Source organism: Hibiscus syriacus, unplaced genomic scaffold, assembly GCF_006381635.1.
Source record: "Hibiscus syriacus cultivar Baekdansim isolate YM2019G1 unplaced genomic scaffold, ASM638163v2 tig00112206_pilon, whole genome shotgun sequence".
In the NCBI taxonomy this organism is placed as follows: Eukaryota; Viridiplantae; Streptophyta; class Magnoliopsida; order Malvales; family Malvaceae; genus Hibiscus; species Hibiscus syriacus.
This window is the reverse complement of record NW_024063267.1, coordinates 328,534-355,357: the sequence shown is the minus strand read 5'-3', so window position 1 is coordinate 355,357 and position 26,824 is coordinate 328,534. Positions and strand designations below refer to the sequence as shown.

General features: G+C 33.7%; 4 protein-coding genes and 2 pseudogenes across 5 annotated transcripts; 4 read left to right on the top strand and 2 right to left on the bottom strand.

Moving 5' to 3' along the window:
• The first annotated feature begins 365 nt into the window (after nt 1–365).
• Nucleotides 366–3,014, top strand: LOC120175684 (annotated as a pseudogene).
• Nucleotides 3,015–4,178: 1,164 nt separating this feature from the next.
• LOC120175497 (epoxide hydrolase 3-like) lies at nt 4,179–4,826 on the top strand. The gene has a single exon (XM_039182119.1). It carries the CDS (start codon nt 4,179–4,181, stop codon nt 4,824–4,826), a length of 648 nt encoding a protein of 215 aa, XP_039038050.1.
• Nucleotides 4,827–5,912: 1,086 nt separating this feature from the next.
• LOC120175685 (40S ribosomal protein S25-2-like) lies at nt 5,913–7,256 on the bottom strand. Its single transcript, XM_039182276.1, has 4 exons — nt 7,136–7,256; nt 6,988–7,062; nt 6,761–6,895; nt 5,913–6,173 (listed from the first exon to the last, which is right to left on the bottom strand). The coding sequence occupies exons 1-4, from the start codon at nt 7,136–7,138 to the stop codon at nt 6,060–6,062; spliced, it is 327 nt and encodes a 108-aa protein (XP_039038207.1). The 5' UTR covers nt 7,139–7,256; the 3' UTR covers nt 5,913–6,059.
• Nucleotides 7,257–14,004: 6,748 nt separating this feature from the next.
• LOC120175495 lies at nt 14,005–15,561 on the top strand (annotated as a pseudogene).
• Nucleotides 15,562–15,903: 342 nt separating this feature from the next.
• Nucleotides 15,904–19,775, bottom strand: LOC120175428 (bifunctional dihydrofolate reductase-thymidylate synthase-like). Of its 2 annotated transcripts, XM_039182047.1 has the most exons (12): nt 19,659–19,775; nt 18,660–19,169; nt 18,175–18,568; nt 18,004–18,048; nt 17,803–17,868; nt 17,500–17,561; nt 17,346–17,420; nt 17,091–17,256; nt 16,887–17,010; nt 16,658–16,764; nt 16,417–16,582; nt 15,904–16,201 (listed from the first exon to the last, which is right to left on the bottom strand). In XM_039182047.1, exons 1-11 carry the CDS (start codon nt 19,679–19,681, stop codon nt 16,472–16,474), a joined length of 1,683 nt encoding a protein of 560 aa, XP_039037978.1. In that variant the 5' UTR covers nt 19,682–19,775; the 3' UTR covers nt 15,904–16,201; nt 16,417–16,471. The 2 variants fall into 2 exon arrangements, with proteins under 2 accessions (XP_039037978.1, XP_039037979.1); XM_039182048.1 differs by lacking the exon at nt 15,904–16,201 and having other exon boundaries at nt 16,472–16,582; nt 19,663–19,755.
• Nucleotides 19,776–21,700: 1,925 nt separating this feature from the next.
• On the top strand, nt 21,701–25,249 carry LOC120175427 (phosphatidylinositol/phosphatidylcholine transfer protein SFH3-like). The gene is made up of 14 exons (XM_039182046.1): nt 21,701–21,785; nt 21,934–22,067; nt 22,243–22,507; nt 22,606–22,972; nt 23,068–23,145; nt 23,245–23,346; nt 23,441–23,490; nt 23,578–23,677; nt 23,756–23,827; nt 23,944–24,018; nt 24,147–24,270; nt 24,360–24,742; nt 24,842–24,916; nt 25,024–25,249. Exons 2-14 carry the CDS (start codon nt 22,046–22,048, stop codon nt 25,039–25,041), a joined length of 1,731 nt encoding a protein of 576 aa, XP_039037977.1. The 5' UTR covers nt 21,701–21,785; nt 21,934–22,045; the 3' UTR covers nt 25,042–25,249.
• The last annotated feature ends 1,575 nt before the right edge of the window (nt 25,250–26,824 follow it).

Sequence of the window (26,824 nt, the reverse complement as noted above, 5' to 3'; positions counted from 1 at the left end):
ATAATCATATATATTATTTTTAATACAATATAAATAAAACTCAGTATAACATTATTCTATAAATTAAATAGTGGTATTATCTAAAATTAAATAATATAAATTTTTGACTCAAACAATTTTAATAATTAAAAATTAAAAAATAAACATTTTTTTCAAATCAAACCTAACTTACCAGTAACACAATGGGCATCAGCAAAGAGTGAGGTAGGCATAACACGAGGATCATGTGGTGTAATTAAGGCACCCACGATTGCATTCATACATACATACATATATACATACATACATACATGTGTGTGTATACACACACTGGTACTTTAGTATTTCATCTGAGCAAGAAAAACAGTGAGAGAGAAGGAAGGAAAATGAGCTTGGTGAAAATGTACAAGTTGTTCTTGCATTGGCTGGTGAAGCTCGTAGGGTTAAGCCCTAGGAAGGTGGAGATCTAGCCCGGCACCGTCGTCAACGTCTGGTGCCCGACCGGAGCCGCTAAAAAGCCCGCCCTAGTCTTCATCCATGGCCTCGGCTTCGCCAGTACGCTAACGTGGCAGTTCCAAGTATTCGCTTTTGCCGGAGATTACTCGGTTTACTTGCCGGATTTAGTCTTCTTCGGCGATTCCGTCAGCGACAGGACGGAGAGTTCGCCGGCTTTTCAAGCGGAGTGCATGGCCAAAGCACTGAGAAAGCTGGGTGTCGACAAGTGTACGGTGGTGGGTTTGAGCTATGGAGGGATCGTAAGTTTCAAGATGGCCGAGTTGTACCCAGAGTTGGTCGAGTACTTGGTGGTGAGCGGCTCGGTTACGGCGGTGACTCAGTCGTTCGGCGACGCCGGACTCGAGCGACTCGGGGTCTCGAACTGGGGTGAGTTACTGCTTCCTGACTTCGGTCGAGGGTCTTGAGCGAGTTGAACGAGTTGCTTGTTACAAGCCAACCAAGATTCCTAAATTCATTTACAAAGATATTCTGGTTGAGGTAATTTACATATATCAACAAAAAGTAATATATATATATATTCGGTCTAATTACAGATTTAATCCTTCGGAATTGGAAATCATTTAAGGGAGGCTTGCTTGATCACAGAAAGGAGAGATTGGAACTTATAGATGGTCTACACATAAGTGACAGTGAATTTGCTGTTCCTTGTTTCCAAAAACAGGTAAATAATTTTGTTTTGGATAAATTATGTAGTTAGTCACCCTACTATCACTTTGGTTCTATTTTAGTTATTCAACTAATTTTCTTTTCAAAATCACTGCTAACTTTATGATTTCATTTTATTTGTAAGTACACAAATGGTCTCATGGCTATAAGATGATGCTTTGTTGAGTCACCCAACTATTAAAAGTTACAAAACATTGCCCCGACTATAGGAAGTTGTTTTATTGAGTCCCCTGACTATTAAAAGTTACGAAATAATCACCCGACTATTCATTATTTTTCAAACTTGTAATTTTTCCTTTAAAAATTTAACAATAGCTTGAACTGTACGTTATCCTGCTGACTGAAATATGATAAAACCTGATCTCATAATCTTAAAAGAATATCATATTTCAATCAACATGTTAACGTCCAGTTCAGACTGTTGTAAATTTTTAACAGAAGGGACAAGTTTAAAATATAATGAATAGTCGGGTGACCATTTTGTAACTTTTAATAGTCGAGGGACTCAACAAAGCAACTCTCTATAGTCGATCATTTTATAACTTTTAATAGTAATGAGACTCAACAAAACAATATTCTATAGTCGATGAATCATTTAAATATTTTACCTTATTTTTTCAAAATCATCACTAACGTTAGTTCGTTTTGATTTAACTTTTAGAAAAAAAATAAATGGATGGTGAAAATAAAAAAAATACAAATATAAGTGAAATACTAAAAAAATAATTTAACTTAAAAATAATAAATGAAATTATCAGCCACGGGTTATAAAATAATACTTTTATTAAAAATAATATCTTGAAAATTTAAACATATTACATCATAAATACTACTTGATATCTTAGGTTGACGAATATATTAAATGAATAATACATAAAGTCAACAGGAAAGTAGGCCAAAAAAGTCAATATAAAAATTAATCAACTCTTTGAACATATTAATTTATTATTTGTTTATTTACAATAAAATTAGTCAACAGAATTCGTAAAAAATATATTAAAATTCTTAAATATATTAAAATTCATATTTATATATATTATATGAACAATAATATTATTTAATTTAATTGTTGCAAATATTTAATTTAATACTATTTGATGTTAAATTGCATAAATTGTTGCAGAGAATACATCTTCTGTGGGGAGAATATGACAGGCTCTTCAACTTGGACACGGCCCGAAATATAAAACAGTGAGTCCACCTTATTTCTTCGGGTAAACTTCATATTACATATTCTATAGATTCGATCCGTTTTAGTATTTAAACTTTTAATTTTTTTAAAATTTAACATTAAATTTTGAATGGGGTATTCAAATGAAACAAAAACTAAAGCTTTTAACGGCTGGATACTAAAATGAAACAAAAACTAAATTTTAGGTATGATTTAAAAAAATTGAAAGTTTAGGTACTAAAACATACTAAAATTGATAGTTTAGGTATTAAACAAGAAGATATTCATTGAAAAAAAAAACAAGGGTTAGCCCCTTTTGTTTAAGTCCCTAACATGCCTGAGAGATTAAAATCGAACGGGAGTTAATGACCGAGGGACTAAAATCGAACGGATCGATAACGTTAGGGACGATTCCCTCTTAATTTTTAAATTGGTGACCAAAGTCGGTCAGACCAAAAACACAGGGGACTATCTGCATAGTTCACCCTATAAATTAATATTAAACACACAATTTGTTGATTAAATAACATACATTTGTGACAGGCAAATAGGAGAGAAGGCAAGTTTAGAATGGATAGAGAAAGGGGCATGAAGTGTACATGGAGCGGCCGTCCGAATTCAACCGCCGCCTGAAGAATATTCTTGCTTCCTTTTCGTCTCATCGGAAGGATGTATAAACCATGAGTCACGACGGTCCATGAATTTGTTCTTGTGCGTTATGAAATAGTTATTGACAATTTTACTAAAAAATATGTATAATTAGTGTCTACTTTGATGGTGTGGTATTGTTTATTGAACTCATTTACAATTTTTGATGATTTTTATCATGATTGAGTATATTGTCAATAGGTTTAAAATAATTTATAATTTTTCAACTGTATGATCATAATGCACGGTTTAATTTATCTCTATAATCAATACTTTTATCGAGTGATCGAAGGTAATATTCATACATTTACATCATCTTATCACTTGAACCAATTCATATTGTTTATCAACGGCTAGTGGAAGGACACTGAAACGAGCCAAACCAAACGGGAGCGTCCATGAGATCTTTGCCATGGCGTCAACAACTTTATTTCCTTCTCGTGGTATGTATGATAAGCGGATTTGCTAGCATCTCGAAAGAGTATAACTTAATGATACCGTTATTTGTTAATGAATAATTGTATATGAAGACTGTTCAAATATGTATTTACTTATTTATTTATACATGCATTGCATTTTATCTTTATTTTTAATTTTCTGACTGCCGGAGGTCTTCCACGGAAGCTGCTCTCAACCATGCGTTGGGGACAACCTACTACCCTACCTCCCCCTTACCCCATTGCATATGATAATAGGGTTTTGTTGTTGTTGTTGTTAACCCTTTCTCACGTATAATTGTATCATATATTATATATGATTTACAATTCAGCAAATTCGTTTTGGATCATTTATTCATAATCGTTTCTAACTATTGTTAATGTATGCACAGTTGCTCGAACTTAAGACCTCAAAATAGAACAACACTCCTTCAATCGATGAGATCACTCGATTAAATGATCATTAATTATTTTTTTAATTATATGTTATTAATTAAAAATTTTATTGAGCTCGTCGAAGATACACTTCTCCACGATGATATTGCCATCCAAATTAATAATATTTTCTCATTCCCTCCGGCAGTCATGCTTTGATTTAATTTGATTAGCAGCTTGGCTTTGAAAAGGCTTGGATATTAAGTCATTATTAATTAATCAAACCGTGTCTAAATCATGGTTAACGAGGAGTTCTAAACAATTGAACATGAAGCTCCATCACTCGTACATATATACTTATACCATGCTCTTTCATATGAGGGAAAATGAGCTTGTTGAAGATATACAAGTTCTTCTTGCATGGGCTGTTGAGGCTCGTAGGGTTAAGCCCCAGGAAGATAGAGATCGAACCCGGCACCGTCGTGAACGTTTGGGGTCCGAACAAACCCTCCAAAAAGCCTGCCCTAGTCTTCATCCATGGCTTCGGCTTGGACGGTATGCTGACGTGGCAGTTCCAAGTCTTTGCTTTCGCCAGAGACTACTCCGTTTTTGTCCCGGATTTGGTCTTCTTCGGCGGTTCCGTCACCGACAAGGCGGAGAGGTCGGCGGCGTTTCAAGCCGAGTGCATGGCCAAGGCATTGAGAAAGTTGGGTGTTGACAAGTGTACGGTGGTGGGATTGAGCTATGGAGGGATAGTGAGCTTCAAGATGGCCGAGTTGTACCCTGAGTTGGTCCAGTCCATGGTGGTGAGCGGCTCGGTCATGGCGGTGACTCAGTCGATCCACGACGCCGGACTCGAGCGCCTCGGAATCTCTAGCTGGCATGATTTTCTGCTTCCTGTCTCGGCCGAGGGCCTTGAGAGCGTTACTCAAGCTACTTGTTACAAGCCATCAAAATTGCCTAAATTCGTTTACAAAGATATTCTGGTTGAGGAAATATATATCTGGTCTAATTATGAATTTAATCCTTCATAATTTGTTTGATTGTGTTTATGTATAACGTACGTAATAATTTAATATAGGCAAAAATACATCAGAGGTACATGTAATTTTTTTAAACAAAATAATGTGAACATTGTATTATTTTCTCTCTCAATATGGTCCTCCAACTCAAAAAATAAACCCCATGTGGCCCTTTGACCAACATTTTTCATCGTTGACCATTACGGTGTTAACATGACAATTCACGATGTTGACATGACAGTCCATGATGCTGACGTGGTAGTCTATAGTGGTTGATAACGTGACGGATGACGTGACAGATGAGTTAAATTGGTAACTCAAATATGACATATGAACTACCATATCAACACCATGGACCACCAGGTCAGTACCGTGAAATGTCACGTCATGACCGTAACATTCAACAATGGAAAACGTTCGTCAAAAGGACCATATTGAGTTTGTTTTCTAAGTTGGAGGGTAACATTGATTTTTCTCAAAAGTGCAAGGACCTCTAATGCTTTTTTGACTATTGTATTTTCGCATAAATTTAATTCTTAAAGTTGTTCAATTGCATTATTTTATACCCTATGCATACCTTAAAACTCTAAATTATAAACGTACGTTTAGGATTCAAGATTTAAGGTTTATGGTTTAAAGGTTATGATGGTATGATTTAGGGTTTAAGATTCATAATTTAAGTTTTAAATTTGAAGTAGGGTATAAAATAATACAATTGAGCAATTTATACTTTAAATTTACTACAGAAACAAAAATTACCATTTTACTTTATTTAATTAAATAAAATTAAATAAAAAGGTCTAAAATTTAATAAACAACCGTAAATAAATAAAAATATATTTGATTCTTTTATATTCGCGAATAAACTTTTTTGTAAACATGTTTACTAACACACAACACATTTATAAGTCCATTTATCCAATTATTTTACATTTTGAATATTGATGAAAACAAGAAATAAATTAACACAAGATGAATTTAGAGTTTAAATTATAAAGCCTAAGGACCTTAAGGACTAATGGTGTAGTTTCACAATTTACTGAACATATAAATAATGATGTTCACTAAGCTAGAAGCCAAAACAAGGCAAGATAAATCTGAAGAAAAATGTATCAATTAAACCATAACAATATAAAGGAACTGTAGCTCACACATTATAGGAAAAACGAAATTAATTCATAGCAGTCAAGCTAAGGAAATGGAAATGATACAGAGAACTAAATAAGCAAAATTATAACCGAACGTCTAGGTGTTTGTTGCCCTAGTGTAAATCTGCTGGCTTGAATGAGAAGACACCAACCGAATCAACCCTTTCGACATTAATTCCCGAATGGCCTTCCTTGCGAGAGATCCGTTAATCTGCGAGGCATATGTTTGTGTGTATATCACTTTAAACTTGGTTAAATCGCATTGCATTCGCACAATTTACAGTGAATACGATACAAATTCTAGTGAAGTCCGATATAAATTCACTGGGAAAATAATCAAAAACACCTGGATAAATCCCTTCAAAAGAACCCCTACAATCAACAAATGCACATATGCATACATTAATCAGACAATAAGAAGCTTACAAAATCTTCCCCTATTTGTGTGTAAATCACTTTAAATTAGGTTAAACCGCATTGCATCGGCGCAATTCACAGCGAATACGATACAAATGCTAGTGAAGTTCAATATAAATCCACCGGAAAAATAACCAAATACAAAAGGATAAGTCCCTTAAAAACCCCTATAATCCAGTACCCAAAAAGGGTACCCAAAATCAACCATCCATAGATCTCTACCTCCAGACAACTTACAACACATATATAATCAAACCAAAACCTCATGTAATTACAAATGCAACACATCAAGCATAAAACTACATATAATCAAAATGTAAAACAGAACCATACATAACCAAATCAAACGTTAAAGCATAAAAAAGGGAAATGAAAATGTACCCTTAAACGGTCAGACAAAATAGAGGGAGTGATGAGCTTGTATTTAGGAGCCTCCGAGAGAAGCTTATCATAAGTAGCCTGGTCAAACAGCACCATGTTGTTCACCTTCTCCTTTTGCTTTCCCTTGCTCCACTTCTGTTAATACATGCAAAGAGAAAGAAGAGATAAAAACCCATTTCTTATATAATCTAAAACACATTAAAATCGAGACCATTGAAGAAACCGAACTTCTTCTTCTGCTTTCCACCTCCAGATTTTGCAGGCTTAGAGGAGGGAGGAGGGGCCTTGTCTTTCTTCGGTGCCTAAAAAAAAGGAACACAAATTTACGGTTTGGATTGAATGAATACGAGAAGAAGATGATCAGAGAAAACGTACCATCCGATCTGCTCAAGCCTCGAAGCGTAGAGAAAATGGGATCAACGGAGGCGCGGTTTTAGGGTTTGGGAGTTATGTGTGTGATTGGAGCTTTTAATGATGGAGAGTTGGTCGCTGTTGCCCTAGATATGAGTACTGCGTCGTTTCGTTTTCAGTTTTCCTTGAACCCAGTTTCAGTTTTGGGCCTATGTTAGAAAATATTTTTGGCAAAATTGACCCAATACCGCAGACGAGCTAATACGACATAAAATAAATTATTTAGAGACCTATGATATTTGTTATATTGACTTAGAATTCGTCGAGTTGATGTGATGAGTTTTAATAAAAATATATTTTTTATTTAAAATTTTCACTCCGATGTGATAAATTCTAATAAAAATTTTATATTTTATTGAAACTAGTCATGTTGACGTGATGACTTTGAGTAAAAAATATTATTTGGATAAACTGATCATGTGGGTGTGACGAGTTTCTCATGTACTAAAGCAAATGTTTGTTACAAACTACGTATTTAGTACCTAAACTTTTAGTTTTACCCCATTTTAGTAGCTAAATTTTTATTTTTCAAAATCATACATAACATTTAGTTTTTATTTCATTTTAGTACCCCGTCGCATTTAGTACCTAAACTATTTTTTCAAAACTTAACGTTAAAATTTGAACATGATACTAAAATGAAAGAAAAACTAAAATTTCTAACGACGAAATACTAAAATGAACCAAAAACTAAACTTTTAGTGTGATTTTGAAAAAATGAAAGTTTAAGTACTAAAATTGATTAAAACTAATAGTTTATATACTAAATGCATAATTTACCTAAAATTTATTTAATAAATTATCTCTGTCTCTTTTGTTTTACTATCATTTACATTTATCGTTATCTATATACCCTATAACAGATTCATTATTATTATATTCAAATCTTAAATGATAATTCTAATTACTCATTTTGTCATGGTTTTATTATCACATGTTGACTTTTTACTATGGCAATTTACTCTTTGAGAAGTTGAATTTAATTTTTATGTGAATTTTAGTACTAGCCGTTAAAAATAATTTTTGCACGTGACATTTTTATAGGTAAATTATATCATTCATCACTTAATTATTTTCTCACTCCTATTTTGGTCATGGAGGTTTAAAATTTTTTAGTTTAAATACTCAACTTTCAAATCGTTCATGTGTTAATCACTCTAATTTATTTATTAATAATATTTTATGACATGATATTTTTTATTATTTTATTAATATATATTTAAAAAAATAATTTTGAAAGTTAGAGTGATTAAATTAGGAGTAATTTGAAAGTTAAGGAATTAAATTTTAAAAATAAACTTCAATGACCGAAATAGGAGTGAGAAGATAGTTGAGTGATGAATGATATAATTTACCTATAAAAAGTGTTAAGTTGTAACCATTATGCTAAGTATTTAACGGTGGATACTAAAATGAAACAAAAAACTAAACATTATGTATGATTTTAAAAAAATTGAAAGTTTAGGTATTAAAATGGCCAAAACTAATAGTTTAGGTATTAAATGCGTAATTTACCCAAAAATTGATTGAACTAAAGGTGATTATAAAGTAGTATTTTTTCTTCTATATACTCTCGACCATTTGACACTGAATGCTCAACTCCTGTTGTAATCGCTGGTGTTCAACCCCATGCCATTTAGGAATAACAATCATTCATTTAACCATTGAGATAAATTAATTAAAATATGATGTTAGATTAGTATCATTATCAATATAACATAAATGGCAACATTTTTTTTTATTAATATGAGGTAAGTACATGACAGTATCTGTTCAAAGATAATTAAATCAATGTTTTCATTTTTTAGTTTTAAAAATACAATAAAAAATAGTGGTGGAACCAAAAACCAATTGTCTTAGTGGGATAAGACATTAGATCCCTTAAGCAAGGTCATGGGTTCGAATCTTGACGATTGTGAATGGAGCAAACTGGGTTGAGAGGGTCACCCTTACCTCCGTAGTACCCGATCCTAATTAATTAATCAATAGATCAAATACCAATGGTTATAAAAAATAAATGAGAACATATGATCAAACATATTAAGTGCTTAAAATTCTATTATTTAAAGTGAAAAGGAATCTTAATAAACTAAGTATTGTATCAAAACATAGTTCCCAAATAAAAGGGAATCAAATTGTAAAAAGGGAAAAATAGTGGGATTCCAACTCAATAATCCAAGGAATCCAACGTATGTGTGATATGAGTGCTGACATGTAACATAACCAAAGGCATAATTATCAAAAGAATAATAATCTCATCAGCCCATTCTTGCTCCTACTTCAATTGTTCCATCACTATTGTTTTTGGTATAACCATTTGGATCTAATCTATCGATCAACTAATTTGGATCGGATATTGCGAAAGCAAAGGCAATGGCAATGGCGATCCTCTCAACTCAGTTTATTCCATTAATAATCGCTAGGATTTTAACCCCTGGCCTTACTTTAGGGAACTAGTGCCCATTAAATTAATTGATTGTTGGTTCCATCACTATTTTTTATTGTATTTTTAAAACTGAAAAAAAACATCGGTTTAATTATCCCCACAGTTGTTATAATCTTCAATTTTTTATGAATTTAGGGTAAATTACATGTTTAGTACCTATATTATAAGTTTTGGTTCATTTTAATACCTAAACTTTAATTTTTTTTTTAAATCATACCTAACGTTTAGTTTTTATTTCGTTTTAGTACCTTGATGTTAAAAACTTAAAAGGGTGACTTGCATGTGATATATTTTTTATGGGTGAATTGCATCATTTATTGCTCAACTATCTTCTCATTCATATTTTGATCACTAAAGTTTTTTTTTAAATTTAATTATTTAACTTTCAAATTACTCCTAATTTAATCACTCTAACTTTCAAAAAAAAATTTAAATCATATATTAATAAAATAATAAAATAATTTCATTTCACAAAAAATATTAGTAAAATAAATTAGAGTGATTAAAATAGGAGCAATTTAAAAGTTGAGTAGTTAAATTGAAAATTTGTAAACTTTAGTACCAAAATAAGAGTGAGAAGATAGTTGAGTGATGAATGATGTAATTTACCCATAAAAATGAACTGTTGTTAAGTTTTTAATGGCGAGGTACTAAAATGAAATAAAAACTAAACATTAGGCATGATTTTGAAAAAAATGAAAATTTAGGTACTAAAACATACCAAAACCGATAGTTTAAGTACTAAACTCATAATTTATTCTAAATATCACCCTTCTATAATTTTTAATCTCGAAATTCGTATAGGATCAAAACTATATATCGAGGGCATAATTCAAAGAATAAAAAATAAAATACTAAATTTCAAAAGTTTGAAGAGTGCATGCATTGAGGGCATAATTAGACCTTTAATTGGATTTGAGCTTTTTTTTTTTTTTTGCCTTATTCACGTGTTCATGCTTCTTTATCAAATCCTTTTGAGGATCCACCACACAGGGTTGATCGAGGAACAGAAGGTGGAATCTTTCGATCTGCCATATTACGCTGCAAGTAGATAAGTCAAGGGCGTGATCGAAGCACAGGGATCTTTCGAGCTGCAGAAAATGGAGGTTTTCAACTTGGACTGGGACGATTACATCAAGAGAGGTGACGTCAACCGGGTGCTCGATGACTCGGCAAGGGCTGCAATTATTGCCAAAGACATCAGAGTGTTGGTGAACCTATTTTGTCCAGTCCTTTCGGGGAAGACATAAACAAATTAAGTTATTAAAAAATTTATTTATACGATGCCACATTCATGTTCTGATTGGATGATTAAATTTATTAAATTAAATTTCATAAGAGACTAATTTCATAAAATATGTAAGTCTTGAAGATTAAATATGTAATTATACTAATTTATTAACTTATGCATCAATATTTTCGTTAAATATTGATATGAGATGACTAGATTGATAACATTTAAATAATTAACTGATAAAATTAATAGATCGATAATCAAAATCAAAAATAAAATAACCATATGTTTATAATTTCATACATTTTTTCCTATAACTACAATAAAATCAAAACTGGTTTTCATATATTGTTCTATCATATTAATGTAGATAATTCACTCCACCTTTAACACACATTAACAAAATACATTATAATCGAAGCACTTTACATAATATATTACTAATTTATAATAATAATAAAAATAAAATATTTATTATTAAACAAAATATCAACGTGGCAGCTGAGCTGGCGAAAGGCACGTCCCCGGGGATGCGCCTTCCACACGTGGCATCCAACTTAGCGAAAACACGGGTAAAGCGCGTCTCCGGAGACGCGTCTTTCGCCAGTTCAACTAAAAGGGTGCTACTTCGAGAAATATATATCAAGCGATACTAAAATAATAAATATTTGGTAAATATATGTCAGTTTAATCAAATCGCCCATTTCGACTACATGGAAGCACATCGATGTCAGTACGTTCACATAGTCATGTCATTGATGAAGAAGGACAAAATATATTGAAGTTTAATGGAATGGGATGGGGTTTCAATAAAAAAATGTGTAGGTTGTTAGTAGAATGTTGAAAAAGATTATTAAACTTATGCTGTATAATAATGAAAACAAAAGTAATAGAAGGGAAATTCAACCCATTTATTCGTTTCGCCTATGGAAACTATTTCTTGAGGATCACCATTGCCGAATTTGGTGATAGAGTTTGAGGGTCAATTTAAAATTTTAAAAAAAAATTAGAAGTTAAAATTGAAATTTTAAACTTTTTAGAAAGGGTTTAGTTTACAATTTTTCAAAAATTAGGGTATAACTAAAATTTTGGAAATTTTGATATGCTTAATGTGAATTTTTAAAATTTATGGGGGCTAAATTAATTTTTTTTAAGTTTTAAGGGTCTAAGTTATAATTTTTTAATTTTCCCGTTATTCTCTCTTTAATTCCGCCACTATGGACCACTATCTTCTAAATATAATTTAAATATTAGGTCAGTCTTTTAAGTATTTATAATTCTACCCCTTATCAAATTATTAATAAAACTTTATATTCGATCTATATTAGAATTATAAATAATAGATACTCTTGGACCTAAGAGATACCATCATGTGATTAATCTAGGGTTTCTCGTATTTTTACCCTTTGATTAATGTTAATACATTCATGATCCCCCTCGATCCTAGGTTTCATATACATGCATGATCCCCCATGGGTTTCACGATACATGCATGCATGATTCCCATGGATCCTAGGTTTCACAATACATGCGTCATGCATGGTCCCCATGGACACATACATGATACATGATCTCCCTGGATACTAGGTTTCATAATACATGCCTGATTAGTGGCAGATGTGTGTACAACTTAGGGTGGATACCTGCCCACTCTGAAATATGAATATCTTTATGTTAGTTGTTTAATTTATTGAATGCGGCCACCCATAAATTTTGTGTCCACTCCATACGAATTTTATTTTATTATTAATACATATGTGCGCATCTTGAGAAATATTTATCTGCCACTGTTCATGATCCCATGGGTTTCACAATACATGCATGATGCATGATCCCCATGGATCCTAGGTTTCACAATACATGCATGATGCATGATTCCCATGGAAACGTGCATGATCCTCATGGATCCTAGGTTTCACAATGCATGTAGACCTTGTGATAGCACCATGCTGGAGGAGTAGAGAGCACTTCCAAGAATTCTAAGCAATGTAATAATTTATCTTTCAAATCCTCTGATATCAAGACATGGGAAATTCAACCCCAAAGTTGGTGAGATTACGAAAACATGGTTTAATTGTGAATTCTATCATTTTATTTTACAAAAATTTATAAATTAATCCATATGGTTTTTATTTGTTAAAATTTGATCATTATATTTAATAAAAACTGAATAGTCCAGTTGGGTCAAAATAATTGATTTGAACATTAACAGTGCAAAAAGAATATGGATTCTAACTAGTGATTACCAATTTCTGATAATTAAAGTTGAAAGACTACTTTTTTAATTTCATAAAATAGACGGGATAAAATTTAGAATTATACCATAAAATACATAAAACTATCCATTTAGACATGAACATATATTTAGGTATGCAGAAAAGCTGAGAGCCCAAGAAAAGTTTTGAAATATTATTGAGCTCTTTAAAACTTTTTAAAATTTTAATTTGGTCCCTCAAAAGCTTTAAAAAATTTCATTAAATTTCAACTTTTTTGAATATTTTTAATGAAGACGAATATTTCAAAATTCATCATCAAGTCTCAATTTTTTGAAAATTTTAGTTAGACGCCTAAAAGTTTTTGAAAATTTCAATTTAGACCCAATATTTTTAAAGTTTTTAAATAAATCCTCCAAAGTATATTTCCTTGTAGTTTGAGTTTCCCCCCCTCAAAATGTGATCCAATGATAGCGTACGTAATTACATTATATATATATATATTTCCATTAACTATTGTTTTTCCTTGTAGTTTGAGTTTTTTTGCTCACAAATTCACATGATTACTTGAGCTCTAAGGAACTTGAGATGGAGTGAAAGAACAGATGATAAATGTAAAAACTGAAATACGAAATGTATACTTTATATACACGATCAAGGATGGATTGAGGGAGCGGGTGGGGGGCAGTAGTCCCCTGAAAATTTAAAATTATTACATATTTTAGATTTTTTATGTATTTTCTATTGAAAATCAGTTTTCGACCCCTGAAATTTTAAAAATTAAAATTCGCCCCTAACATATAATATGCATCCGTCCCTGTACGATTGCTAACTTTTCCATCTATCTTCTAATCATACTACCAAACTTGGTAGCTAACTTGTAACTGCTTTCTATAATAAATAGGTGATTTCTTGAGCTTTAATGGACACCCTTTCGAGCATGGAGATCGAACAAGTTCTTCACATGAATGGAGGAGATGGCAAAACCAGTTATTCCAACAACTCATCGATTCAAGTTCGTTCCTCTTTTACTTCTCTTGATTATATGTTCTGTCCAATTTCAGACATTTCTTAGTTTTCATATGGTTTTTGCGGTGTTTTTTTCTCCTTGTAACAGAAACGGGGAATGTACGAGGCAAAACCGATGTTGGAAGACAGTATCAAGATGTTGTTCTGCGACAATAGCTTCCCTTGTTGCTTGAAGATTGTGGACTTGGGGTGTTCTTCGGGACCGAACACCTCTCGCTGTTAAAGAAATCGTGGACGTCGTCGACGAGACGTGCCGTTGCTTGAATCACAAGGCACCCATGTTTCAAGTTTTCCTTAATGATCTACCTGGTAATGATTTCAATGCCGTTTTCAGGTCACTTCCGGTTTCACTGCGAGGTTGATGGAGGAGAAAGGAAGCGATTTCGGGCCGTGTTTTATCGCCGCGGTGCCGGGAACTTTCTACGGGAGGCTCTTCCCGAACAATTTTCTTCATTTCGTTCACTCTTCGTATAGCCTTCATTGGCGATCTCAGGTTAGCATTTACCATAATTACTATCGGATATCAAATTAACAGACACTAAACACATGCCGCAGACGAATTCATGTGATTCGTCTCCGAATTTAAGACGGAACAATTAACAAAAGCTCGAACGTATGTACATGGTGATGAACAATCAGGTTCCTGAAACTCTCGTTAGTGAATCGGGAGCTGCATTGAACAAAGGGAACATTTGTATGGCCAAGACAAGTCCCCATACCGTGCATAAAGCTTACTTCGACGTTTTCAAGAGGGACTTCAAGCTGTTTCTCAAGTTGCGATTCGAAGAGATGGTTCCCGGCGGTCATATGGTCTTAACCATGGTCGGTTCCAAAATCCGAACTTCGTCTTCGAAGACTTGCACCGTTTGGGAGTTGATGGGAATGGCGTTATATGATATGGTCCTCGAGGTGAATGATAATGCACCATTGTTTCTCTTTTACATGCTTAGCTAGCAATTGGGTTAATGACATAAAATGTCCTCAAGCTATCACTTAGATTTTAATTTGATCCCTAAACTAATTTAAAATCCGAGTCATAGTTTGAGGATGTCCAACTGAATTAATCCCTTGCAATTTCTGACGTTTACTTGTATACGACTTAATTATCACTAGGGACTGATTGAAGAGGCAAAACTGGATGGATTCAATCTCCCTTACTACGCACCAACACCTGAAGAAGTGAAGCATGTAATCCGAAGTGAAGGGTCGTTTAAAATCCGGCGATTCGAAAATAAAAAATCGATTGGGATGTTAATGGAAGAAACGGAATGAAAGGGAAGAACGTGGCAAGAAACATAAGAGCAATTGCAGAACCACTTCTGGAAAATCATTTTACCAACGCGAACATGGATGATTTATTCGAGAGATTTGCTGACAAGATAGCCGATTACTTGGAGAAGGAAAGAGGCCAATGTACCACCATTGCAGTTTCAATGATCAAGGCTTGATCACCTTCCACAAACCCTTAAATCTTAATGAAGTCAAATTTCGAGTTTCGGTTTAATCAGCCTTAACCTACGGGTTAGTTGCACCGGATGTTTTTAAAATATGGATCGAATTTTAAGTTAAACTAAGGATTAGTTGCATAAGATGTTCTAAAACTACAAAATGTTCCATTTACCTGATTTGAATGGTCTACTTTTAAGGTTCAATCAGAATGTTTTAGACTTTTAGTTTACGTATTGTGAAATTTAAGGACTAAATTAGAGTTTTATCTATAGTTAAGGGATATCCATAAAAGCCAATAATTAAATGATTACAGTTAGATTAGGACTGCAATTTCAAGTTTTAAAAAGCATAGGGGCTAAAATTGACAAAAGAAGGCACTTTCACTGAAAAAACTTGTTCTTCCAAATCTATTTCAAGGTCGGGTAAGGGGGAATTCAGAGAGTGAATGATTCATGTAGACATGAAACCCCAAAAAATTAAATGATAAACATAATCTTGCAACACAAGAAAACACGGTAACCTAAATCGCCTTAGAAACCACCAACAACTGTGGAACTAAATGATTCTCGCTGCATATCGTCCTCGAACTGGTAGCAAACCGGTTTAGTTTGTTATCGGTGTAAGTCACTACATTGCCATAAGCCTTCCGGTGACCGGCCCTGAATATATCGCACAAAATAAACAGTCGGTCTCGGAGAATAAAATCCTTGCGCAAATCGAATGCTGCAGGTCGAGTGAAACTATTTTGCTCAAAAACATAGGCACAAACTCAAATTCACGGGTTTCTGATGAGACATATCCAGTCGGCTAGAAGCGGACCAGCAGCATGCGATTTCAAGGATCCACATGCAAAACTTGCTATGCATAAATTTACCTTAAAACTGAAGAAGCACAAATTGGACTGGCATCTCCCGGCCTAAAATAGAGCTCTATACAGCCATTTTCATCTCTATTTTCTTGTGAGGATCATAACCTATGAGTTTGAAATCGGAAGCCACTAAGGAATCGATATTCTTTTTCACGGGATTGATCTTCAAAATCTGTGGTTCAATATGGTAAGAAGATACTCTAGAAGAAATGAGGTGGCGGTTTCAAGATTAAATCAGTATACTCACCGGAAAAGGCTTTGGCAATTTCTGAAGCTGCTCCTGCAGGGGCCTGACATGAGTGGTATAAACATGAGTATCGCCAAGAACGTGGATGAAATCACCCGGAACAAGATCTGACGAACAAAGGAAATTAAGATAGGTTAGGGCAGGAAGCTGGTCGAACAGGTCTAGAACCAAGTTCTGTTTTCTATTGAGTTTTTTCTCATTTGGTTTATTTTCAGTGGCAACATCGTACCACAAACGTGAGCAATCATGCACGTGAGGAGAGCATAAGATGCAATGTTAAATGGCACACCCAAGCCCATGTCACATGAGCGCTGATACAATTGACATGATAACTCCCCATTTGCTACATAGAACTGCAAACATTCATGTCGGAAAAGCTTAATTTATGTACAAAAGGAAAGCGTGAGACGAGAAATCACAGCTCAATACTAACCTGAGCAAACATGTGGCAAGGAGGAAGTGCCATCAGTTTGAGATCCGAAGGATTCCAGGCTGAGAGTATAATCCTTCTATCATTTGGATTATTCTTAATCTTGTCAATAACATCCGACAACTGATCAAATCCTTGTCCAGTGTAATCGGCATGCATGTTGGTATACCTGAAAAAGATCAGATACAAAACAACAGAAGCTGCACATTGTAGAAAATGAATAGCCAGTGAAAAAACAGAAAGTTGAAATCCACCAACCTAGCACCAAAATGTCTCCACTGGAACCCATACACAGGTCCCAAGTCACCCTCCTCCCTGCCAGTCAACCCAATACTGAGATTGGTGATTCAAAAGTAAGTTAGTACCAACAGGATAAACGATAGAAATTGATCGCAAACGAGTACAATAATACCTGTCAAGAAACTCCCTGGATGCATTCCCATCCCATATATGAATGTCCTTTTCTTGAAGGACCTGTTAGCGATGCAAATATTTTAGAATCAAAATCCATTCAGAGATCTGACTGGCTCAGCCATCCTATAAATAAGATCAATGTCGTTGAAATTGGGAAAAAAATGTTTAAGGCCTACGACGAACTCTACGGGAAAGTAATAAAATATCAAGAGCAAATGGACAATAATAGCTCCACCTTCATTTGTAGAGCATAAAATGTCCAGTAAATGTAAATGGAGTCTGTTGTTGAAGAAATTATTACCTTGGCATTAGTTGAGCCACTGATGAACCATAGCAACTCTTCAACAACACCTCGCCAAAATACTTTCTGCAAACAAGCCGATACTAGCGTAAATCAATTTCTCCTTCTAATTAACATTGAAAATAATATACAAAAAGCCTAACCCCATCACAATGCAATTATGTAAATGATACGTGAACCTAACAATATTACTATACATGCCTTAGTTGTCAGAAGCGGAAAAGTTTTTCGCAAGTTGAACCGCATCTGTCAAAAGTACAGAATATAAAAATATATGTTAATCAGCAATCACAAACCCAAAAAATATATATAGCCGGAAACCAATTTCCAAAAGGAAAACAGACAAGATTTTAACTTAGTGCTATCTATTACCTGGCAACCAAATTTTGATAATGTACCAGTCCCGGTCCTGTCATCCTTCATATTACCATCGGAGATGATGTCTTGAATCATATTGAGGTACAAGTACTCCTCGTGTTTCTCAAAAATCATCTTGGGCAGGAAAGAGAAATTATGTACCTCAAACTTGGAGGAATCTATATCAAGGATCTGATTGCAGTCCTGGTTAATGTGTTCAACTGCAGAGGTTCTCACACGAACATATGTATTGAAACTATACCGTATGTTGTTCTCTACCAGAGGAAATGATGAGTACCAAGGCTGGAATACAGAGAAATCAATGGCAGGCATAAAAGTATCACATTCGATGCTCGTCTCAATTTCTGTAATGTGAATAGCATCACATCCAGCTGCATTGAGGGAGTCCCTGCATCAAATTGTAGTGCATATGAGACAAAAGGGGAGGAAAAGAATGAATTTAAGAGATCTTGCAAACATTTAAAATGTATGCTCTGCACCTCAATATTTGGCCACCGCCAATTACAAAGACTTTCTCGATCGAGAGACAATAAGGAGAAGCAGCTAATAATTCCAAAGCGGACGCCAGGCTTCCACATATAACAACATTCTCAGCGGTTGCAATATCAAAACTTCCGGAACGAGTCAGAACAACATTGAGACGACTCGAAAGAGGTCGATATTCAGGGGTAATACTTTCCCATGTTTTTCTGCCCATTATGACTGCATTCCTTTTCCCAGGGTCTAAAGTAGTACGAGTGACATCATTGAAGAATTTTATATCGGTAGGTATTTTCCAAGGCAACTTCCCATTCTTACCGATACCCCAATCTTTAGTCGCGGCCATAACGACTTGGTAAGTTCGTCGTGGATCAGGTAAGAAATCGACATCAACATTGCCATTACCATTTCCATTAGGTTTGCTCGTCATGGTGTTGGCAGACATATTTGAACTAAAAACAAAACAGACACTCAATGGGGAAGTCTTCCAAATTTGTTTTAGATAAAACCTGTATCAGAAACAAGACCAAAGTCAGAAATCAATACACACACACACAAATATAATTCGAATCTACGAAACATTTCGACAACTCTTTGATCATAGTCAAACCTATTTAAACAAATTAATCTATCAGCATGTAATGAATTAATGCCCCCAAATTCATGATAATAACACATATAAATCAGAGCCAAAGAAATTCTAAATACCGATGCATGTGAGAGACAAAAGGATAAAAGAATTTTTTTTTATAAAAAAGCAGAGATTTTCAACAAATAACTCACACATATTTTTATGAGATTGTACATAGAGAGTTCAAAGCTTAAAAAAATAAAATCAAAACGAACAAAGGTCAACGATAATGGCATCTATACCAAGCATCCTACTATTTTAAAAAAATAGCATTTATGTTACAGCTAAACATTCACGGAACGAGGCAAAATCAAAATTTAAAAATTAAACTTTTTTTCCCCAGAGAGAGAAATGATAACGAAATTACCGACCGATCTGAATCGGAAACATGAAATCTTCAATCAGCAATCGAGAAAGGTTACTCCAACATAATAAGTAGAACTAAAATAGAAACCAGAGAAATTAGGGTTTTTTTTGGGGGGGGGGAAATGGGGGAAGTTGAGTGGAGAGACGGTACTTAATAGGTGGAAGAAAGAGAGTATTTTTGAAATTTTGAAAAAAAAGGAAAATCCAAAATGTAATTGTTGATGCGACGTATACTTTTGCATATTTTATGTTTTTATTTTTCTTTTTTCTTTTAATTTTTTAAAAATTAGAAAATATGTTTCATTAATTTAATTTTAAATTTACAAATAAAAATAAATAAAATATATTAAATAATTAAATTAAAATCTAATTTTTAAAAAAAATATTACATAAAACTACATGAGTTATGTAAATATAAAACACACAAAAAAATTATTTAAATTTATAATAAGAATATAATATTATTATGTATTGGACATCAATTAAATTAGAAAAATATAAAAAAATATTATTATAAGTAAAAGCACACAAAAATATTGTTTAAATGAAATATATATATATATAGTATTTAAGGCCTCAAACTTTGGGGACTAATGCATCCCTTAATTTTTTTATATTAAATACTCTTAATCTAAGAAAAAAATTAATATAATCTTTTGACCAACAAAATCAAATATTAATCATCACGGCACTTACATGATAATTTATAAAACTTACATGGTAATATGTAATGTTGATGTGATAGTATATAATATATGATGATGTGATAGATGAGCTTAATTGATTTTTAACTAAATTTGACGGTCTAATTAATTTTTTCATAAAGTTTGAGAATTATTTAATTTTGAAAAAAAATATTAAATTATTTAAATATAAAATATTAACAATTATTAAGTTATATAATACATTAAATATTAAAATACTACAAAACTAAATTATTTAAAAAATTAATTTAAGGATAACATTGAATATAAAAAAAGTTCAGGACCATATTTATTTATTTTTTTTGCAAAAGTTTGAAAGTTTAAGGGACCATTAAGTAAAACAATAGTTGTTAAAAGGATTGGAATTCATGCAAGTTAAGTTAAAACCAAGATCCCATATTTTCAATTTTTTAAAATAATTTTAATAAAAATATGTTTTTATATTTTTATATTTTCACTTTTCAAAAATTATTTTTTAATTTTACAACTAAACATGTTTTCTTCAATATTTTCTATTTTTTAAAAATTAAAAATGAAAATATTCTATATATTTTAGAATCAAACGAACCATTAATTTTTTTTATTTTTCAAGTTTCATAAATTGGCTCTTTTTATTTAATAATTAAAGTTCAATTAATAATCTAATTAAAATATTTTTATTAAATTAAAGGGTAAAGTATAGAAAAGGTTTTCTGACTATATTACGTTGTTTTGTTGAGTCCCCGACCGTTAGAAGTTACAAAATGATATTTCAATTATTGGGTGTTTCTTGGTTGAGTCTCTCAACTGTTAAAAGTTATAAAATGGTTATCCTACTTTTCATGTGTTTCAAACTCGTTATTTTTGTTAAAAATTGACGACTTTTCGAGCAGACACTAATATGTTGATTGTGATATAACACCCGTTTGAGATTATGAGATCAAATTTTATCATATCTCAATCAGTAGGTTAATGTCTAGCGCAGACTGTCGTTAATTTTTTAACGAAAAATGATGAATTTTAAACATATTAAGAACCAAGTGACCATTTTATAACTTTTTAATGTGGATGGATTCAATAAAACAATATCCTATAATCGATGATCACTTTATAACTTTTAATAGTGGAGTAACTCAATAAAACAAACGTTGGAGTAAATTCTCATGATAAAAATCTTAACTTTGTTTCTGCACCAAGAAGCATGTTTGAATGGTGTTCCATGCATATAGGGTAAAAATCTCAATGAAAAAACAAGAATTTGTGTTATTTTTAGGCGTAGTCAAGATTAGTAAAGACGTTTTAACAAAGAATCTATCTCGAGAAACAGCTAAATACGTCGAATATCAATTCATTGCTTTGTGTTCTTATAAACACATTCTCCATAAGAGAATCATACGTTGATTTCCCTCTCTCTATTAGTTTAGCTCTCAGCCTCCTTTCATATGGTATGAATCTCTCTTCTTCTTCTTGCCATGGCTCAAAGTTTTCATCTTTTTGATCCTTCATGGACATTGTTTATGATCATGCTGATGTTTATGCCTTGCAAGAAGATCATGTTGTGTCTTTGATATCTATGGCATGGTTTTTTTGCAGATGTTTTGATGTGGCTATATAGGTATAGAACCTAATTGGTCAGGCCATAGACATCTTTTGCACGGGTTGTATTTGATCCAGGAGCTGAACGACATTGAAGATAACTGTAACCATGGCTGACACTTCTAAAATGGGTGAGTACTCCTCGTAAAATCAAATATGCATACGGAATATCGGCTATGGTTGATGTCTAGACGTAACAGAATTCGAAAGAACCCGGATTTCGGAAACGACATCCGTTGATTATAGATGGTTGGATTGTGCAGAATCTAAGACTTATGTGGTGGGGGTTGAATGTCTTGTTTACAGGACTCGAAAAATCGGATGTAGAGAACTCGGAGGACGAGAGGAAAAGGAGGCTCGGTTCTCTTACGAAGAAGGCAATTATTACTTCGAGCAAGGTTAGACATTCCATTATAAAGAAGTCGAGGAGACATAGTCGAGTTATGTCCATAGTTAGCATAGAAGATGTCCTCGATGCCGAAGAGTTACAGGCTGTCGATGCGTTCCGCCAAGCACTCCTATTAGATGAGCTACTGCCTGCTAAACATGATGATAATCATATGATGCTAAGGTGACGATCTTTCGGTCTTTTTCATTTAGAAAGATCAAAAGGCTTTAGATTATAAAAATGTTTAGGCAAATTTGATGATGATGATGATGGTGATACAGGTTTCTAAGAGCCAGGAAATTTGATATTGAGAAATCAAAGCAAATGTGGGCTGATATGCTTCAATGGAGGAAGGATTTCGGGGCTGACATGATCATGGATGATTTTGATTTCAAGGAATATGGTGAAGTGGTTAAGTACTATCCACAAGGATATCACGGAGTTGATAAAGACGGACGACCGGTTTATATCGAAAGACTGGGTCAGGTTGACGCTAACAAGCTAACTCAAGTGACCACAACTGAACGATATTTGCAGTATCATGTAAAGGAGTTTGAGAAGACCTTTTCCATCAAGTTTCCTGCTGCATCAATTGTAGCTAAAAAACACATTGATCAAAGCACCACCATATTGGATGTTGAAGGAGTGGTACGTGATACTTGTTACTGCTTTTATTTTCCGTTTACCGGTCCAAAACTCGCTTCATTGCAGTTCTGATACCCGTACCATAAATGAACTTTCAGGGTCTTAAAAGCTTCAACAAGACTGCAAGGGAGCTCCTACAACGACTTCAGAAGATCGACGGTGATAATTACCCCGAGGTAGTCGTTGCTCCATATGATTAAAGTGCCTGAAGATTCTTGGTCCATTTCTAGCATGATGAAACTAATCGAATCGAATGCTTTTAATAATGTATGCAGACCCTGAACAGGATGTTCATCATCAATGCTGGCTCAGGATTTAGGCTCTTATGGAGCACAGTTAAATCTTTCCTTGACCCAAAGACCACTTCAAAAATTCATGTAAGTATATGAATCACCAAGTTTACCTTAAAACCGGACTAGGTTTTCGATTGCGTAATGTCGTTAAACAACACTATGGTATTTTCTTACACAGGTTTTGGGCAACAAATACCAGAGCAAATTGCTTGAAGTAATTGATGCTAAGTGAGTTTTTAAAAGCATTAAGAGTTTCTCTTAATATATATATGTATGTGTATGCAAACATTTCTATTGTTGTGGCTACTTCAACAGTGAACTACCGGCGTTTTTTGGCGGGAACTGTACTTGCACGGATAAAGGCGGATGCATGCTGTCCGACAAGGGTCCATGGAACGATCCGGAAATACTAAAAGTACATCAGATACAAATGTTAAATACGGATATATGATAATTGATATAATAAAATGGTGTACTTTCATTTCATGAGCAGAGGGTTCAAAATGGTGAGGCCAAGTGCACAGGGAGAAATATGTCGAGCTTTGAGGACAAAGCATGCCTAGAGGTATGCATTGCTTTGCCATTTCGAACATTCATAAATTATTCTAGACCTAACTTATATCATGCATCTACAAACTGAATGCATAACCTTTTTTCCTCTTTGATGTTCCGAACACGAAGACGAGCCATTCCTTCGATGCAGAAAAAGTGACTACGAGGCTTGCAGAGAAGGATAGTTTATCTCCTGTTGCTGAAGTATGTTTAACGCATTATCATGTCGGTGTCAAGAAATGAAAATAATCAAATACTTTGTATTTCGTGTTTTGTTTTTTCTTTGTTTCGTGTTCGTTTATGTCGATCATCATCTTCTCTGTACATTGTAGTCTCCCATCAATAAAAAGTTCCAGGGTTCCCTTTCCTATGACAAGTTTATTCCAATGGTTGACAAGACCATGGATGCTTCATGGCCTAAATCAATGGCATATGAAAAATTTTCCAATTCCGAAGGTAGAGATTTTCCGGATGACCGAAACTTTCCAATGCTATACCAAATTACCATCCGTTTATCCATTTGTTTTTATCCCCCAAAACTGCAGATGGTTACCATATGAAGGATGAAGTGAAGGTTACCAAAAGAATGACCAACAAAGTTTTCGGAGGAATCATGGGATTCATTACGGGACTCATAACCATGATTCGCTTGTCCCGCAACATGCCGAAGAAACTACTTGAAGCAAACACGTACGATGGTCAAGTTTACTATGCTGACCCAAAGACCGCACGCCATGCTCCTCCTCTGCCACCGCCTATCACTAGTGCCGACTACTTTTCCATGATGGAACGCATGGCTGACCTGGAAGGCAAGGTGAGTGTTCTCATGGGGAAACCGGCAACCATGCCACCCGAGAAAGAGGAGTTGCTGAATGCTGCTTTAAGCAGGGTCTGCACCCTCGAAGAAGAGATATCTGCAGCTAGGAAGGTACATACATACATCCATACATGCATATAGCAGCAAATGTATTTTTCAATCTCTGAATTTACATCACCTCTTTTCCCCTTTTGTCTTTTGCTTATGCAGGAGCTTGAAGAAGCCCTTTTTAAGCAGCAGGAACTTCAAACCTACATCGATAAAAAGGCCAAGAAGAAGAAGTTTGTAAGTTATCAAAGTTCTTTAGTGCTTCAACATTTTGGGATCATGCAAACTTTAGTTGTACTTTGAAGTTTTTGTTCACATTTCATTTCCCTGGACCGTGATTGCAGAACCCATTCCGCCGGTAAACTGACTAATCGTGATCAATCTCCGACGTCGTTGGTGGCTTGGTTATATTCAGCCCCACAGATGAATTCAGACTACAAACCTTGGAGATTTGGCATTTCCCTTGCACTGTCGTGTATATTTTTAACCACTATTGCGTATAAATTTAGAGAAATGGTCTTCGTCAGTCCTGGTTGTGATGTTCTGCAAAATGTTCTATATACATTTATATACATTTATACATACATACATACATACATGTACTAATAAGAGTGGAACAAAAAGGAAACAAAAACAGTACTTATAACTCAACACCAACAGGATTACCATGAAAGGCGTTTCAGCTTTTTTAATAGAAAAACTCTGTAAATATATAACCCCCAGAACGAACTCTTTGGTTTATCTTCTATCAATCTGTACTAAATCATTTCAAGTTTTACTTCTTTTGGGTCAGGTTGGATCAATTTTGAGTTTTAATCATTTCAATTCTGGTCATTTCAGATTCAAATCTTATTCTGTTCAGATCGTAAACTTTTGACGATCAGTTCAGATGGAAAAGTGTTTAGAATCAAGTCGATTGAGTCGAGTTTTTGGATTCGTATGATCCATTGGCCTAAGCCGGCATGTACGCATTAGGAAGATCAAGGATTGGCTAACTCCGAACTTGTGAATAACTCTTCATTGCTTTGGGGGATGCAATCTCTTCAGCTTCTGATCCAGATTCTGCCGTAGAAGTATCACTTCCTTTAAGCTGTTTCATACCACACACAGGCAATGAGATAATGGAAAAATATTTCCTCAGAAAAGGGAATACCATGATTTTCCAGAATAGACAGGCATCACAAGAAGTAAGAAAGATTACATACCATTGGATATTGTGGCTTAGCATAAGCAATAACCTTCCCTTCACTATTTAAAACTTTTACAACTTGTCTGGCAACTCGTGCCTCGCCATTAAGAACCATCTGATATTATAATTTATAAAATGATCATCCAGCTCTGTTGGTAGAACACAAAGTTTTTAATCTTGAGGTTGTGGGATTGAGTCCCGTAGAGGGTATTTTATAATTTGGAAGTTTCCCACGGAAGCTGCTCTCAACCTGGCATCGGGAGTCAGCCTATTATCTTACCTCCCCTACCACATTATATATGGGTCATTTATTTATTTTTATATTATAATTTATGGTTCTAAGTTAGAGTATGTTATAAAATAATGCAATTAAATAATTTTTAAGATTAAATTAATTCAAAAATACGAACAAAATAATAAATTAAATTTATTATAGAGATAATAATAACCCTCAAACCCTTGTTTTTATATAATTATACAAACACAATAATCTTTATTAAAAGAAAATAGTCCATAAATCTTTATTTTTCTTTTGATTTATTTTTTCATCAAATAAATTACAATATAAAATTTTAAATTAAACCAAATAAAAAATATATCAAACTCCAACCTCCATTTTAACTCGTTACAAAGGTAAAGAGTTGAACCACAAACATCAATCCACCAAACAAAGAATTCATCATCACAAAGTTTGACATTTGTGCACATTGTTACACGTCCTACATGCATGTTTGACCTAATTCTAATTTATTAATCATTAGGCAATATAGTCTCATCGAAGTGTTAACCTACCGACTCCTATTTTATTTATAAATACATCAATTCTATCAAAGTAAATATTAGGCTAAAGTACACATATGGTCCCGGTTATAAAGAACAGTTTTATTAAGTCCATCGACTATTAAAATTTACAAAACGGTCATTTAATCGAGTGTTACTTTGTTAAGCACATCGAC

Excerpts from the sequence above, each read along its gene's own strand:
- LOC120175685 (XM_039182276.1), bottom strand. Across the intron at positions 6,896-6,987 it reads GTGGAAAGCAGAAGAAGAAG|AAGTGGAGCAAGGGAAAGCA; the intron begins TTCGGTTTCTTC and ends ATGTATTAACAG. Across the intron at positions 6,174-6,760 it reads TTTTGTCTGACCGTTTAAGG|ATTAACGGATCTCTCGCAAG; the intron begins GTACATTTTCAT and ends TATGCCTCGCAG.
- LOC120175428 (XM_039182047.1), bottom strand. The coding sequence starts at position 19,681 with ATGTTTCCGATTCAGATCGGTCG. Across the intron at positions 18,569-18,659 it reads GGCGGTGGCCAAATATTGAG|GGACTCCCTCAATGCAGCTG; the intron begins GTGCAGAGCATA and ends AATTTGATGCAG. Across the intron at positions 16,765-16,886 it reads CATGATTGCTCACGTTTGTG|ATCTTGTTCCGGGTGATTTC; the intron begins GTACGATGTTGC and ends TTTGTTCGTCAG.
- LOC120175427 (XM_039182046.1), top strand. The coding sequence starts at position 22,046 with ATGGCTGACACTTCTAAAATGG. Across the intron at positions 22,973-23,067 it reads TATTGGATGTTGAAGGAGTG|GGTCTTAAAAGCTTCAACAA; the intron begins GTACGTGATACT and ends ATGAACTTTCAG. Across the intron at positions 24,019-24,146 it reads GTTTATCTCCTGTTGCTGAA|TCTCCCATCAATAAAAAGTT; the intron begins GTATGTTTAACG and ends TGTACATTGTAG.
- LOC120175497 (XM_039182119.1), top strand. The coding sequence starts at position 4,179 with ATGAGCTTGTTGAAGATATACAAGTTCTTCTTGCATGGGCTGTTGAGG.